The 16,883-nt window shown below is 34.8% G+C and overlaps 2 protein-coding genes across 12 annotated transcripts in view; one reads left to right on the forward strand and one right to left on the reverse strand.

The window, feature by feature from the left end:
• The window catches only part of PHC3 (polyhomeotic homolog 3), an 85,505-nt gene extending 72,252 nt beyond the window's left edge, over positions 1 to 13,253 (forward strand). For all 3 annotated transcript variants that reach the window (XM_060011163.1, XM_060011164.1, XM_060011165.1), the window contains one exon: positions 3,949 to 13,253. In XM_060011163.1, coding sequence (XP_059867146.1) covers positions 3,949 to 4,103 — 155 coding nt within the window. In that variant the 3' untranslated portion in view covers positions 4,104 to 13,253. The remainder of the gene's footprint in view (positions 1 to 3,948) is intronic.
• Positions 13,254 to 13,587: 334 nt separating this feature from the next.
• The window catches only part of GPR160 (G protein-coupled receptor 160), a 56,986-nt gene continuing 53,690 nt past the window's right edge, over positions 13,588 to 16,883 (reverse strand). For all 9 annotated transcript variants that reach the window (XM_060011172.1, XM_060011170.1, XM_060011169.1 and 6 more), the window contains one exon: positions 13,588 to 15,572. In XM_060011172.1, the coding sequence (XP_059867155.1) occupies positions 14,487 to 15,503 (1,017 nt within the window). In that variant the 5' untranslated portion in view covers positions 15,504 to 15,572 and the 3' untranslated portion in view covers positions 13,588 to 14,486. The remainder of the gene's footprint in view (positions 15,573 to 16,883) is intronic.

Raw genomic sequence — 16,883 nt, forward strand, 5'->3', positions numbered from 1 at the left:
TTAAATAAGTTTTTCTTTTTTTTTTTAAACAAGGTATGGTCACTTTTAAAGAAAGATGAAATTGTTTAAAGAAGGGATACATTTTTCATGGGAAGAGTTTTAAGCATGCATCTAGGAAAACTTAGGTGTGATTTAAGTGCTGACCATGTGGGTTTAGAATCTGCTTTAAAAAGCTGACATATTAGAGAATGGTGAGTCTTCACTGGGTGTGGTTTTAATACTTAGTGCAAAAAATTTTAAGTTTTATACCAGTCTAGATATCTTGAGAATTAACATTGGAATTGACACTAATCCCTGAGGCTGGACTTTGATTCTGTCATCTTCAGACATAGTCTTCCAAATGGAGTACATGAGCTGTCAGCCTGATTTCTCATTAGGGAGAAAATATTTCTTTTCCTTTGGGGAGGAGGAAAGTAGTTGGCCAAATAATTAACAAATAATAGATACTGCTGATTCTTCTATGACTTCATATGCTTTTTTTTTTTAGGACTAGTGTTCTAATTTTCCCCAGCATCCATTTGCCATGAGACTACTCTTGGCTGCTTTATTAGAACAAAGGCTAACTCCTTTGTCTTACTCTTGCTTCATTTGAATTGAAAAAAATTATTTCTTATAACTTGAGATGCTTGTCTTATTGAGTTCATCAAGACACTTAATTTTGTTGCTAATTGTTTAGAGAACATTATATATAAAGCAGACTGCTTTATAATTTAGGATTGCTTGGTACTGTTTAAGAGTTTGCTGAATATAACTCTGCTTTTCTTTTACCTGATTAAATGGGAGTATTTCTAAACTGCTTTGACAGGCTAAATAACAAGCTTATTTGTGTGATCAGTTAACATCTTCTTTCTCAAAGTTTTTCTCTGAATAATGCCTGTAGCTTAAGGTAAATCTCAGCCAGAAAGCCGTTATCTTTATTTCTCTATGTTCCTCTGGCCTTTGTAAACTTCCTTTTGAGCCGCTTTCAGCTCATTCAGGGCTGGATTTTTTTTTTTTCCCTGAGCTTTTCTCATGGAGTGAACAAACTTGTAAATTTTGTAATCTCTTGTATTTTGTTTCTTTCCAGTTGAGGCTAGGTTTCCCTCTTTCATCAGGGCACCTATATTTATTCCTAAAGTTTTCTCTTCTCATCGTATAATGTCATCTTGTGAACCATCTTGGTGGGACCATGTTAGAGCTGGTATGCAGACCAGTCTCAGAGCTGTTACCAGAGTGAAAAATTATTTTCTTCAAAATGTTTGTACATTAAAAAGTTCTCTATAGGAACGGTTCTTTTTATTCTCAGTTTACTGCAGTTATCTTCCTTAACTCTTCCTTGATACAGTGAACTGCCTTTTGCAAAGATCACTTTAGTCTGTATTTGTTGATCTGTGAATCTGCAGTAGATTTGGTTTCCCTGTAGTCATATAAAGTAGGTATTGTCTAAAAACATATGACGGTTTACTGGTTTTCATAATACTGATATTGGGACTTTTTAATTCTGTAGTATTGAGTGCAGGTAATATCTTTTCATCATCCTTACTGATGTTAGTTTTGGGGTGGGGTGTTTTGTTTTAGGTTTAGCTGGAAAAGTGACTGGACATTTGTAAGGTTCATTTGAGACCCATGTCCATGTGCAGAGGTCCATGCCCATTCTGATGTCTGCTTGTGGTGATGTAAAGCCAGCTGAGCTGACTGGTTGCTGCAGTTGGGATATGTTCTGTAATGTTCCTGGGGCGCCAGCTGTTTTACAGAAGTAGATTCTAAATATGTCAGAAATTGATAGAACTATAGCTCAGTATACCTTGAGCATCTAGGTTTTTTTAAAAAATTCATCTTTCTCTAATATGTTTCAGGAAAGCGTATTTGCTTCTGCCTTTTTTGTCCATTTTTCTTTTTTAAGTCACTTTATTTTTTCATTTCTATACTAATGTATGGTATAAATACACTTTTTGTGGTTTGCTTAAGAAAGTTGTGATCTAAAATTCTGAAGCTAATTCATTCCTGTTTGATCATGCTGTTTCCCAACTTTTTGTTCTGTATTATTTTGCTAATACATTTACTGTCTGTCTACAAGAAGACATTTGAAGAGCGCTCTGATAATCCCGAGGAACAAGCACATGCTATGAATTTCTTCATGGAGAGCTCCTTGTTTCTATTCCCAAATGTAGCTCTTATGGTCCTCATTACTTCTCATTGCTTCTGTTTTCTGAATCTAAGTAAGTCCTACGCTATCTTTCTCTCTCTTCTTTTCTTTCCTGTGTTCTTGTAAGACTGAAGAGAGAAGAACATTTAGTTCTTTCATAAAAAGAAGGATGAAGTCACAACTAGATGCAAGATTAGTCAGTTTTGTCTGCCCAGTTTTGAGAGCTACCTCTGGGAAAAGAAAAGGGGCTTTTCTATGGTGAGTAATCCCATTTTAACTATATAGTTTCTTTTATATGGTAAGTGGCCAAAAGCATAAAAATTTTGCATAGGGTACTTTTGAAATGTCAGTTTTTAAAAATCTGAGAAATTATTAAAATAGAGAAATTGAAAAGCTGTTTGCTATATAGGAAATAGGAAGGATACAACCAACAGAGAAGATGGAAAAGAAATAACCAAGAGAAAAGCTGGCCACACAGCTGAATACAGAAAAAAAAGTTTGTGTTACTCTTACAGATGGCTCCTTTTTAGAAGATTCTGTTTTTGTTCATTATTCATTCAGTCAGTCCTTCCCTTATCCAAAAATATATGTATTTAGCACCTACAATGTTTTGTGCTTGGTGCTGGGGTTATAGGGATGACATTATATAAGAGGATGACATCCTCTTATATAAACAAGAGGATGATACATTTGCAGTAGAAAGAATAATCATTCCAGCAAAGTTGTATCCAAAGGTATAATGTAACCATTTCCATTATCTTCTTCTTTGTGTTCTCCCTTAGAATGCTGATTTGAATAGAAAAGAAAGACTTTAAGCTGTTAGTTTTTATTCTTAAATTCACTTTTATAATTTTGTCTTTTATAAGGAAGCTTCCATATGTTTGCATTGTCTCCTCTCATGGTTCGTTAATTCATTACCTTCCCTGCTGGTTTCTTTACCCTTAGTGGGGAAGTTTATTAGCCTGGCTGTGCAAAATTTGGTAGATAATAGAAACGTTTGAGGTTCAAGGAGAGTGCTCACGTTGTTACTTGCTTTAAAGCACTTGGTTTACACAGAGAGGTAAAATATTGGTTATTGTCAAGAGATTAGCCAGCAAGCTCAAAATTTCAATGAGAATTTATGTTCTCTTATCAGAAGTGGAGATTAGTCCAGTGATATTAAGATTTGAAGTTGAAATTACAAGTTGATCGTTGTAGTACATTTCAGCAATAGATTGATACTGTAATTTTGATGGATTGGTTCTGTCCTGAGTGAATAATAAAAATGTTTTGGATATGCCTGGCACATTGAAGGTTGTAAATCAGAATAAAGATACAAATGATAATGAAAGTGGTACTTGAGAAAATATTTCTAAATTATTATTTAAATGGCAGAACATTATATTTTATTCTTTTGTACCTGTATGTGAAGGATATGTTATACAAAGTAAAGTTCTTGAGGTATAATGACTAGTTAATCCAAACTTGCTGTATGTGTGGCATGCTTTCAGGTGACAGTATTGCCCTTTTCATGAAGGTATGTTATATCTGGACTGAACAATCTGTACATTTTACCTGACTTATAATTATTTCTGCAATATTATTTTTAGAACAAGAATTCCAAGTAAATTGCTTTACCTGGATTTCGAATTCTTACTTTTTAGAATGTCAGGAAATACTCTCTTCTTCAAGAGTGAACCCAAGACGACCATCAATAAATTTCATTTGTTTCTCAGCCTGTATTTCAGATACTCAGACCCAGTGAGAGCATAATTGTGACTGTTAGGAGTAACCTCTGATTGTTGTGTATTAATTCTAACATCCTTCCTCTGATCAAATTCTAGGCTGCCAGGATATTGCAGATGAGTTCAGAGCACAGGAGATTGATGGACAGGCTCTTCTCTTACTAAAAGAAGACCATCTTATGAGTGCAATGAATATCAAGCTAGGCCCGGCCCTAAAGATCTGTGCACGCATCAACTCTCTGAAGGAATCTTAACGGGATCATGAGGCTCTGAGATAACAGCAGTTTTATTCTTAAACAAACTTGTAAGGTAAAGGCTCAAATTGGCCTACAATATTATCACTTACTGTGATGGATAGCCAAGCACATTGGGATCTCTGCATTAAGGCTGACATTTCTTCTACAGATAAAATAATTCATTATATTGATACATTTTCATAATTAGCTAACATTGGTGAATTAATTTTACAGGTTACACACAACATTGAAAGACTTGTTATAGAGGGCCATGATATTTTTCAAAGTGTTTTACTAGATAATTTTTTTAAAGGTGATGTTTATCATTAATATAAAAAATCCTTTTGAAAGTAATTTAATGATTTACATTTCTCCTCTTTTGATTCGGTTTTCTTATACATTTTTCTACCCTATAATTTTTCTATGGGTTGTCGTGAGAGATATAATTTAGGAGTGATTTAGGAATAATTTTGGAGTCCAGTGACTGGAATTGTATGCAGTGAGATATCACTGTATGTTTTAAAAAACATGTCTTTTAGACAATTGCTTTGTCTATAAAAAGGATTGCATTCTAGCATGAATAATACTGATCTGGAAGTTAGAAGATTTGGTTTCTTTTCCAAACTTGACCAAGAATTTGATGTGACTGAGGAAGTTAGTTTTCCTCTTAGTTTTTGTTCTTTTAGAGCAGTGGTTCTCAACAGAGGTCAGTTTTGTTCCCCAGGGGACATTTGAAAATGTCAAGGGACATTTTGGTTGTCATAGCTTAGGGGTTGGGCAGGGGGTTGCTGTTGGTATCTGAAGCGTGGACAGGGATGTCGCTAAATATCCTACAATGCACAGGACAGCCCTCTACAACAAAGAGTTATCTGGTCCAAAATGTCAGTAGTGCCAAGGTTGAGAAACCATAACATAGGAGGGATAAATGTTGCTCTTTTTCACCCAGAGGGATATTTTGAGGAAAAAAATTTTAAAAGGGATGTAATAAGGAATACATTGTACAACGGAAGTATTTCAGATAGCATTAATGTTCTGCTAGAGTATTTTTCCCAGTTTTATGCATTCTAGAAAAAGGGGGGAAATCTGCCTGTAAAATGAGAACTAGCATACTTAGAATTTTGCCTCTCAGTATTGAGTCATAATAACAATTCTCTTTCATATCTCTCTGCACCGATAAAGGCATAATATGATTATGCCTTATGAACCAGTGCACAGCCTTTGCTGGCAGGGCGATACTTTGTAGTGGCTATGTGGTTGGTCTTTGGATTTTTCTAGTGTTGAACAAGCTGGATCTAGCTAGAATGCACATTCCTTTTTCCTTGACTAAATCTTTGTATGCTTCCTGCAAAGCACTTATCCAACTGATCTCTCTTGGATAATTGGATCTAATTTTGTATGTACACGTTTTAGGGAAAAAAGATTTTAAAGCAAAACCTTTCATTGAACAGTTAGTGTTCTGTTAGAATTATGGCACTAAAAATTGTGGCAGGCCTGTGAACTTTATAGTCCTGGACATCAAAAATGTTTTAATCTTTTTTTAATCTTATCTTTATCATACAATGGAAATGTTTTAATAATTGAAGGAACATACACAGATATTTGGCAGAAGTTCAGTAAGTGAGGAAGAGTCCATGGGTTTCAGTCATTGTCACTGATCTTTTAAAAAAGATTGTGTTACGCTAGTAGAAGACTAAAGATGTCATTAAAGACATCACAGATATTTATCTTTTGGCTTTGTGTACATTAGAGAATGTTGATTATTTTTATACAAAAATACAGCGGGTAATTTTTTTAACCTTTAGATGCCTCTTGTTTGAATGTATGCTTTGTGGGATTCTTTTGTGTAGTAATGTTTTAAAGAAAAGACATTTACTGATAGTTATGTGTAGGATTAGAATATGTAATATAGTGTAAGGCTCATGTTCCAGACCTACAATAGCTTGTAGTCTATGTCACATATTTCTGTATATCACATTTTTAATTATTGGATTACAGTATCAAGGAAAGGTAGGTACTCTACAGTTAATTTTCATTTATTAGCAGTTAATCATTATGACAGAGTTGTCATATGCTTTGACTTTTCCCCTCATCTTGTAATTTCAGAACACAAGTATAGGTTAAGCATTAGTAGGAGATGGTCCACTGTATGAGGGCTGAAGGGCACAATGGAAAGTCTGCCCTGGAATTAAAACTTTGTCACAGATGATCCACAAACAATTCATACAGAATTGATTCTTTGGGGATAGACTCCCCTGGCAATAATGATTACCTCCCATAACTATATTATCTATATATAGCCTTTAAGGTATTAACTTGGAACTGTGGTCCCTCTTCTGATATCAGTCATTATGTACTTACTGAAAGCCCCTGTGCGTAGCACTGTGTTAAGTATCCGAGAAAGCTTACAAGAGGGGTTTCCATTGGAGAGCACCTTATAATCCTAAATCTTATAATAATCTTAAGAACAGACCAGATCTTCTGTTGTCCCTACTCAAAACATACCCAGAAGATATACTTGCTTTTTTCAAGTTATTTTATTTAGAAATGGCTCATTGGCTTTTAACTAGTAGTTTTCCCATTGATGCAGCTGTTTCTTTCTGGGTGATTTAACTATCTGAATTTCAAAATTTCGTTATGTATAATGGATATAGACGATAACACTGGGTGTCCACTTCTCTCCTGAGCTTAAAGCACAGTTATAGTATGAAATAGGTGGGGAGAGTGCTGTCATTTTCGTTTTCCTTCATATTACTAGTTGTTTTAGGATTTTGATTGAGGAGAAGGAATGACAACAGAAAGGGTACATGGGAAGTTCTTCCTACTTTTGCTACCTAAGTTTGCATTTTCTGACTTCTTTATACTGATGCACTTTTCCCATTGAGGAAGAAAATCCCTACAAGTTTGAAATTTTATTTGCTTTAAGCCATGTGTTCCTAAGAAAGTACACAGAGAGCTGGTTTATAAAAGTTGTTTCTTACATGATGTGCATTTTCATCAAGCCTTGTGTAGGCATGTGTCTGACACAGCTGGGCAGCTTTGATATATAATCAGTATAAGAGTGCTGTCCCACAAGCTGTCACTTTTTAAGTGGCTGGTAATTTTTCCATGATGGTACTTTTAATTTGCTGGCACATCCTCTAAACATACATTTTTTAAAGTCCCAGTTTAAGGGCCGTCCCCTCAGAATAGAGAATGTGGAATAGAAGGAAGGAAATATTAGTGAAGGAGCTTGAGAATGGTGGAGAAGCAGACAAGAGACCTGGCACTTTGTTTATCCCACTTCAGCGCTGAACAAACTTCTGCACTTTTGAAGTTAATAGTCATGTTTTACCTAGTTCCAAATAGAAATTATTTTTTGTAGGTAGCCGACTTTATTTTAATTTTTGACACAGTTTATCTTCCCATATCCAGTGTAATATTATAGTCAGACATTTATTCAAATACCAGTCTTGGATTGAAATCTGTCCGAGTGCCCCATATCACTGGCTTGTTCAATTAAATGTTATGAAGTCCCATTATTTGCATTTGCAGGGTTTTGGTACCACCATAGCACAAGTATGGTAAGGAGGCAATATATAGATTGAGTATAGTCTTAGGCTATGTTTGCATGTGTGTAAACAGTCTTGGAAAGAGTAAACTATTGCACATATATGGGAATGATGCTATCCTCATAGCCATATGGAGTGGAAGAAATCCCTGGCTGGACACACTGTTAAAACATTTCAAAGATATATTTTCCACCAGAACAGCCTGGTTATATTTTGTGGTTTGAAGATCCTCACCCTTAGTGAATGGCAGGAACTCATGCTGCCTCTGGGCAATGGGCATTGAGCATTACTGCCTAATAGGATGAAAGAGCCTCACTCCCCTTACCTCCTCAAGCCCCAAGGAAACAGTGTGAAAACTTTCTTCTTAGAGAGACCTTTGCCTGAAAATCCCTACAGAGGACTTTGTAGTAGGGTTAATTTTAGGGAGGTAACTGGGGCAGGAATTTCTAATACCTAACAGTCATGTCTTCGTAAACCCTCTGGGCAGTGGAAACTGGCCATTTATGTACAATGTTTGCTCAGTCTGTTTCCTTTGCAGGACATGTAACTATAACGGGGCCTTGGGGAAGGTTTTCTAGGGGAAAGGACAGGGAAGTGGAGGAGGAGACAAACGGGGGGAAAAGCATTCCAGACCCAAGAGGATAATATGGTTAACTGAGTGAGGTTGTGTAGTATAGATATGGCCATCAGTAGTTCAAAATAATAAATTGTAATGGTTGGGTCCCAGTTATAGCAATAAACAGTATAGTTTTTTTTATGTCAAGATTTACCTGTAATCAAACTCATTCTTTTACTCTCTTTATCAAGAGATTCTGCCCTTAGGAGCATATTAATAGTTCCAATGATACATAAATTGGTGATTTTTGACTTCTGAAAAAGGTGACAGTTATTATAGTTGGAGAATATTTGTCAAGAACTCAAAGGTTAATTGTTATAATTGAGTTATCAGAATTATATAGAGGAGAGAGTATCCATTGTCAGATACTGCAGTTGAATCAACCTTGTGGACTGTTACAAAGGCATTTTTAAGATTTTTAAGGTAGTGTTTTGTTAGGTTGTGTCTCAGTCTAAGAGTTGGATGACTAAGAGCTGTAGGGTTCTGTTTATTAGCGTGGATTTCAGTAAACACAAGCCTACCTCTATTTCTTTGATGCACAATAGTGTGGATCATGAAATGAACTGTTTAATCTACATTCATCAATATTGGTATTTTCTGAATCTGTTTAGAGCATTTGATTTCATCTTAACAATTGTGATTCAATTAAATAAGCACAAATACAATATTAGGGAAAGTAAATATGCAATCTTATTAAAATTTAATTTCAACCTATTATAAGCTGTACATCTTAAAAAAATTCTTTGGGAAGATATTCCTCTTTTGTTAGAAGTTCATAAAATGTATCATATAGTTTCCCTCATAGCACTAATATAAGCCATTTCTTCAATAAAAAGTTGAAAATTATATTATCTTCTTTGGAAAAAGTTTCCTAAATTTTTAAAAATTATAAAGTTTTACATATTATTTTTCAGAGCTTATTTAATCTACTTTAAAGTAATACTATGGTAAAGGTGTTTTTTTGGAAGTTGTAAAGCACTAACACAAATATAATTTTTACCATCATATTCCAGAGCAAAACGTCTGGCTTTTCCTGAACTTTCACTTTAGTACACATACATGAGAAGGGAGACCTGCCCTCCTTCTCAGATCCGAAGCTCAGCTTCTCTAATGAAAACTCTCCCATTCTGCTCTACCACATGAACACACACCTCTGAAGTGCCATGTTCATGGGAGCTTTGGGAAATGTTTTCCACAAATGTTTCATTTTTTTCCCTTTGTATAGCTTGTGAACATTTAATTTTACTTAAAGGTGACGATTTCAACCTCCGACATTAGAGAAGAGGTACATTTAAAAAGTATTTTTTTCTACTGCCTTTGAAAAGTACAGTTGCTCTCAGTGATATTGGTGGCGTCAGTATGAATCCATAGAAAAAGAAAACCTGTGTGTAAAGGTCTTAAAATGTATTGTTTAAAAGAAGTAATAAATGAATTTTAATTTGGAAAAAAAATCTATATAAATTTAAAGCACTATTATGCTAACATGGTATAGTTTTAAATGTAAGAGTAAAAAAAGAAAGTCCTTTTAGACCACCTATTTAAATTCACTCCAGTAATCTTAAGGATGGATAGTAGCCGTCTTATTGACTTGAAAGTTATACTTTAGGGACTATTATCAGTGTTAAATCCTTGATTTTGTGGAGCTTTAATTGATGGAGGTGAAAAATTTGGGGTTTATAAGAGCGGTGGGGAATGGTAGTGAAATGAACATCAACATATTTTAGAAAAAGGAACTTTCTTAGTCTTGCCTCAAGCAAACCAGATGTATCCATTGCTTAAAATCTTTTAGAATGCTTATGTTAAAGCCATAGTTTTGTTTTAGGTAGTACTAAATAATTACTTCAATAGTAAATAAGAGATGCACAGAATCATTAAATTAACATGATAAATGAAGATAAAACACTGGCTGGGAGACTGGGGTTTTACTTCTAGTTGGTGAATTAGCTGTGTGACACCTTAGGCCATTACTTAGCTTTTAACCTGTTTCCTCTTCTGAGTATACAGCATGGAGCCTGTACTACTCAAAATGTTGATTTTGTTTAAAATCATCTTTAAGCTATATAAAACTACGATTCTAGGCCACATAATGGGGTATTTTTTAAAGTTGCTCCTACTTAATTCTCTTTTATCTTAATTCTCTTAATTTCCTTTCTTAATGGTTCATTTCACACTTAAGAGCCTTTGCTAAAAGATAATTATTTATTAAGCATCCGTTTCCTGGGTCACCCACAGTCTTTGTTCTCCTAAGGATTAAGGTAGAAAATTCACGCAGATGAGCAAATGAGGATGTTTTTCTAAACACCTCTTGCTAAACCACTGAACATATGAATACATCAGAACATTGTCATTCATTCATTTATCCATTCATTTAGCAAACCATTTGAACATTTACTGTGCAGTGTGTGGTATACTTAAGGAACTAGTAATAAGTAAACAAAATCCTCTCTTCCCCCCATTTTTGATCGTGGCTTGAACAAACATGGATGTAATTATTATTACTTAATGTACTGAATGTAAAGTTGGAACTGAGAGGGAATTTTTATGCATTGGGTAAAGGATTAGGCTAGGTGATATCTAAGGGAGCTGAGTGAATCACATCATAATTCCTATAAAACATTTTGCATACTAATCCATATATCTGATTAGGTTACAGAATTAAAGGTACCTAATATTAGGATTTATATTTTGAAACTGTTGTGACAGCCCATATTTCTCAGAATTATTTTGACACTTGAATCTATTCCAGAGGTGTTGCTATATGCAGGGTGTGTGACAGAACAATACAAAGAAGCTGGTGCTGATTTACTATACATTTTGAACTACACCCAGTATTGACAGTGCAGTAACTTTTGAAAACTGAAAAATCTCAGAAGAGCTTGCTGAACAGGTTTGGTTTTTATTTTGTTTTTGTCTTTTTAAAGCAAGAAAGATTACCTAAAATTTTACTGTTATCACAAATATCTACTTTTTAGAAAGCACTCATATATTGCATAGTAAAAGGGTTTCCTTTAAAATGCAGAACCGGTAAGCAGTAAAACAGTTTTGTGCTTGGAGCTTGAATTTACAAGTATTTGGGGAGTAAATATAGAATGGGAGAATTGATTAACTGGGAAGAAGGTCCCTTACCACCCGAGGATTCTGTGAATTACATTGTGATTTCCTGTTGACACAACTTTACATATTAATATCACTTGATACTAACCTTCTCCATAAAGATACAAAATGAAAATATATTAAAAAGATCTTTTATGTATCATAGTCACAGCTTTTTAAAGCAGGAAAATGTCCAAATACGTGTTAGACTAGAATCTATAATAAAGTGTTTGTAAACAGGAACACTAACATCCAAGTGACCAGATAGTCTGGGTTTAAAAAAATTTTTCCATGGTACTGGTTAAAACTTTTAAAATATTTTAACTTACGTAATTTTTCAAATATTTTTGCTGTTAAAATATCTATTACATAAATACTTTTTGTATGTGTATTCTAAATTTTTAAAAAATCAGTGGGAGTGTGCAAAGATGGTATAATTTTGGACATCTAATTTCTAAGACATTTAACTAGATTCCCAATCACCTCATTCAAAAGCTTGGTCTTTCTGTTTTTTCCATAGGAAAAAAAAAAAGTCAAAGTAAGCTCCAAAAAACTCCTCAAAGTAAGGGGTGAGCTTGTGGTGTAGGTTGGAGTTGTAGACAGCAGCGTGCAGGATGGATACCGACACTGGTGTCAGGCATTTCAAGCCTCTTTGTTGAATTAGTGCTTTTTGTCTGCTTGCTTGTTGAAAACATTTTTTGCTGTTGACTTAACAAAGGCAAATTGTGATAAACTTTAAAAAATTTTTATTTTTGATGCCTTATGCACATGTTAACTGATTTTTTAATTCCTCCTTTTGCTTCCTCCCATTGTTCTAATTAAATAGGACTTTCATATTATTAAAACCTCAAACACTGACCCAACCAGGATGAACAAAGAATCACCAAGGGGAAAGAAAACATTTTTTTATCTTTACAAAAAACAAATGTTAAGATTATATATAGATGTATTCTTTATGTTGGATATTGTACTAGAGTCCTCCTTGCAGGGAATGAAATAGTTTTAGCACTCTTAGCATTAGCGGTCCTAGATTGGTGTCTATAGCTGCAGTTTTAAAATGTATAACCTGACAATGAAGTTAATTTTGCATTATGAGAGCACACCATGATCTATGTAAAAAGATTGTCCATTTGGTGTATTTTTTTAAAAAAGAGAAAGCACTTTCATATTAACAGTAGCATGTGTATGAATTTTAGATTTTCATATTTGTTGTGTCTGTATTCAGTGAAGTAAAATTGAACATTTCAAATGTTTGTTGATGGCAACATTAACTGTTAAATTAAAGCACCTTATACTCTGCTGCTTAAACTTGCTTGTAATTGCACCTTTGTTACCTGCACATTTTCACATAGAATATTGTTGTAACATTGCTTCATGTGGGTCTGGATGGAAGGTTAGTGGGCCTACAGGATCATTTATTTATATTGTTTATATTACAATAATATATTGTAGACCAGTTGTAAGTTCATTTCTTTACAAATAAAAGCCTCTTCCATTTGGCTGGTCAACTGAATAATTTCTTTTTTTCCTTTAAGCTTGTGAGGCACGGGGCATCTTCTAAGTAAACAAACAGCTTAGTGGGGCTTGAAATAGTTATACATTATCCAGGTTTAAAATCTGCAGAGAGGGTAAGTCTTTAGTTATTAAGTAAAATATATTCTTAAGTATCTCAGTTCCACATATGGCCAATTAGAAAGCCACTAGATTCAGAAGGAAAGTAACACAGAGAAGTAGAGTAGGTTTGTACATTGACAGATTAGACGGTATCTGTGTAGCTTAACTCACAGAGTGATTTCAGGTTTTTCTGCCGTTTAGATTGCTTCACTCCAGTAGTTCTCAACCGGGAACAGTTTTGCCCACTGAAGGGAGTACGGCAGTCTCCGGAGACGTTGTGATTGTAGTGACTGGGAAAGGAGGTTCTACTGGCACCTAGTGGATAGAAGGCAGAGATGCTGCCAAACGTGCTGCAGCACACAGCACAGCTCCCCCAACGAAGGGTTATCCAACAGAAAACGTCAGTAGTGCTGAGGGTGAGAAACCCTACCTTCACACCATGGTACGTCGCCCATGTGATTACGGGTTGTCATGCAAATATATGACAGATGATAAGTTACAACTGAAGATGGATCTGTTATGTCAGGGAAGAGACCTAGTCACCACTCTCAGTTCTGTAAGGTGAGCAACCAAAACTTTTCTTTTAGGAATATTTGCACTAAGAACAGAGATATATTTTTTTAAGTTAAATGAATTTATTTTTTTTTCATTTACCATTTTAACCACTTTATTTTTTAAAAAGAATTTATTTATTTATTGGCTGCGCTGGGTCTTCATTGCTGCACGTGGCCTTTCTCTCTAGCTGCGGCAAGCGGGGGCTACTCTTCATTGCGGTGCGCGGGCTTCTCATCGCGCTGGCTTCTCTTGCTGTGGAGCACGGGCTCTAGGCGCGCGGGCTTAAGTAGCTGCCTCACATGGGCTCAGTAGTTGAGGCACGCAGGCCCTAGAGTGCACAGGCTGCAGTAGTTGCAGCCCACGGGCTCTAGGGTGCGCAGGCTTCGGTAGTTGTGGCTCGCGGGCTCTTGAGCGCAGGCTCGGTAGTTGTGGCGCACTGGCTTAGTTGCTCCGCGGCATGTAGGATCTTGCCGGACCAGGGCTCGAACCCGTGTCCCCTGCATTGGCAGGCGGATTCTTAACCACTGCGCCACCAGGGAAGTCCTAAAATCAGCTAAATTTAAATTGCACTAATCTTTCCCCTTATGTTAAAGAATATTTACACCAAATTATTTAAAGAAAACAATCTTGATATTCTTGCTCTAAGTGTAATAAAAATGTTTATTTAAATTTGAAAAGTTGGCAGTGAATCGCAGATTTACCTAACAGTTTGTATCCAGTAGTTTCCTGGGTAACACAAATATCAGTATGGTCAACAGGTATAAATATTTCTTATTGGAAGTATTTTGTTAAAAAAAAAAAAACAATAATATCACAATCCCAAAAAGACATATTCTGAAAAGGTATGAAAGTTTGGGATGTGGGGGAGAGCTTTCAGTTCAGTTCATTCTTTAAATGTCCCAAGTCATCACTCTTTCCCATTTGTAAAATTATAATTCTTGTAGCTGTTAGTTTTAGTTTTAACATGGCAACATGTCAACAAATTATTACTGATATAGGCTTTTCAATCTGCTCAAGATTATGAATTGTAAGTGGAATGAAGCAGCATTTCCAGTTGACAAATGGATCCACAGGTAATGCCATGTTTCTAAAATTAAGTTTGTGACAATTAAACCAAAAAACTGTAGCAATGAGAAAACTATTGACAAAGTACAACCACGGAATGTTCATCTCGATGTACGCTGGAATCTGTACTTTAAGTAAAAGGATAATTATTTGAAGTAGTACAAATGGTAACCAGGTACCAAGAAAACAGATAATCAACTTGGGCAAGAGTGTTTTTTTAGAGCTCACAGTATAACTACAGTGGAATGAAAAGGGAAAATATAGGACAGTCTCATTCATATAGGAAGTTATCCTAACAGCCTGTACCAAGGTAATAACTTCTGACCAAGAGGTTATAAAAGCCATAAATAAAATCATCACCATGGAAAATGACAGCCAGTAACTCTGAATGCTGATGTAGAAAGGACACTGATAAGAATAAACATTCTGTACCTTCAGGCTTTGGTAGATAGCTGGATCTCCCAAAACATAAGTAAGGACTGAAATCCAAATTAAAATAACTGCAAAGAAATAAAATACTTTTTGACACTTAAATGGAAGCTTGGTGGCTTTACAGAAATTCAGGTAATAATCTATACAAGCTGTCAGAAAAACTGGATAATGCAAAAAGCCGTAAGTAAAAGAAATAATTTGAGTAAACAGGCAGATGTGGTATTTAGTAAACCTAATGCCTAAAAGTACAAAATCCCTGAAATAGGATATAATGGAAATATTCACCAAAAGTAGAAGATCAGTAAATGCTAGTGAAATGCAAAAATATTCCATAAAATTTTGATGGGTGTTTTTTCTTCTCATTCCTAGTGTGAGGATATTTAATAATATTTTCCCAAGTGTAATCAAGAATAACAGACAGTTACCATCTAGGGGCTGATTTGTTTGATGTAGCTGGTACTGAAAAGAGCAGTTCTCTGAAGTAAGAGCAGTCATTTTTTTTTTCAGTTCAATTTCAAAGGCCTGCTGCTACAATAAAACAGTGCTTCACTTTATTTTCCATCCCTGCAAAGAAAAGTGAAAAGAAAACCTTGATGTTATCTTGATGCTATCACTGTTTTAAAACTTTACAAAGCAAGCACCTCATCTCAAAAATCTATTTTAATCCAATCATTTCCCCAAATAAACATATTTCTTATACTTAGAATACAGAATATGATCAAGAATAATTAATGTGTATACTCTCGTCATTCTTTGAGACCCAGATGGTCCAGAGCTCTCAGATCTATAACCAAACTGTTTTATATAAATTACTAACTTCTACAGAAGCACAGGTTTTAATAACTTGTTGAAAAAAGGTAGAAAAACACTTTTATCTACCAGAGCCAAAATATAGGCTTCATATAGCTGATTCACTTTGCTGTACAGCAGAAACTAACACAACATTATAAAGCAACTATACTCCAATAAAAATTAATTTAAAAAAATGACTGAAACACTCTTAGAAATACATCTACTGTAAAAACAAGCCATGTTTTATGTCATCCAATTTTATAACTGAAGAGCTGGGAATAATTCAGAAAAAAGGCATAGAAACTCTGTGTAGCACTAGAAAGAGGATCTAGGATACCTGATTTTCACTCCCTTACTCTCCTAGAAAGAGAATAGTTCCTTGGAAATAAAAACTGAGGTCCTTCTTTCCAAAAATCTGGAAGGTTCCTGCATTAAGTCATGACATAATCATGAGATCATTCTACTATTAACTATGTTGTGAATAAGATATCACATTGATGGTTTGAATTTTCTCCTTTGGGAAAAAAACATTTAGCAAGTTTGACTTCTAGAAATAAAATACATTCCAAGAAAATACAAAAAAATATATATATATAATATATTATAGATTATAATATATATATTATAGATAATATATATTATATATAATATCTATAATATAATATATATATATATACACATAGGCTTCAAATAGCAGCCTGATAGGAATACTCAGAACAATCCACTGATAGCTGTTGACTCAGTCCCACTCTGACACCAGACATTACCCGTTTTTGTCTTTCTGTCCGTGAAATTTAGATAATGCTTATGAGGCCCCTTTAGTATATCTGGTTTCAGATCTTTTTAGCTGCAGGATCATCATTCAAATAAATCTCTGAAGCTCAAAGATATAAAACAGACGGTTCAGCTGAAAATCATGAAAATATTGGTTGAGGAAAAAGATTCATCAGGTGTAGCATCTGGAGAGATGAAAGAATACAGGGAGGCAGTAGGGATACCTGAGAACGTTAAGAATTGCTAGGTAAGGGCAAACGAACAGGAGCTGAGCTTGAGTGATAAATGCATTCAAAGCAGGAAAAAGAT

The sequence above is a fragment of the Delphinus delphis genome, chromosome 4 (assembly GCF_949987515.2).
Source record: "Delphinus delphis chromosome 4, mDelDel1.2, whole genome shotgun sequence".
NCBI classification, from domain to species: Eukaryota; Metazoa; Chordata; class Mammalia; order Artiodactyla; family Delphinidae; genus Delphinus; species Delphinus delphis.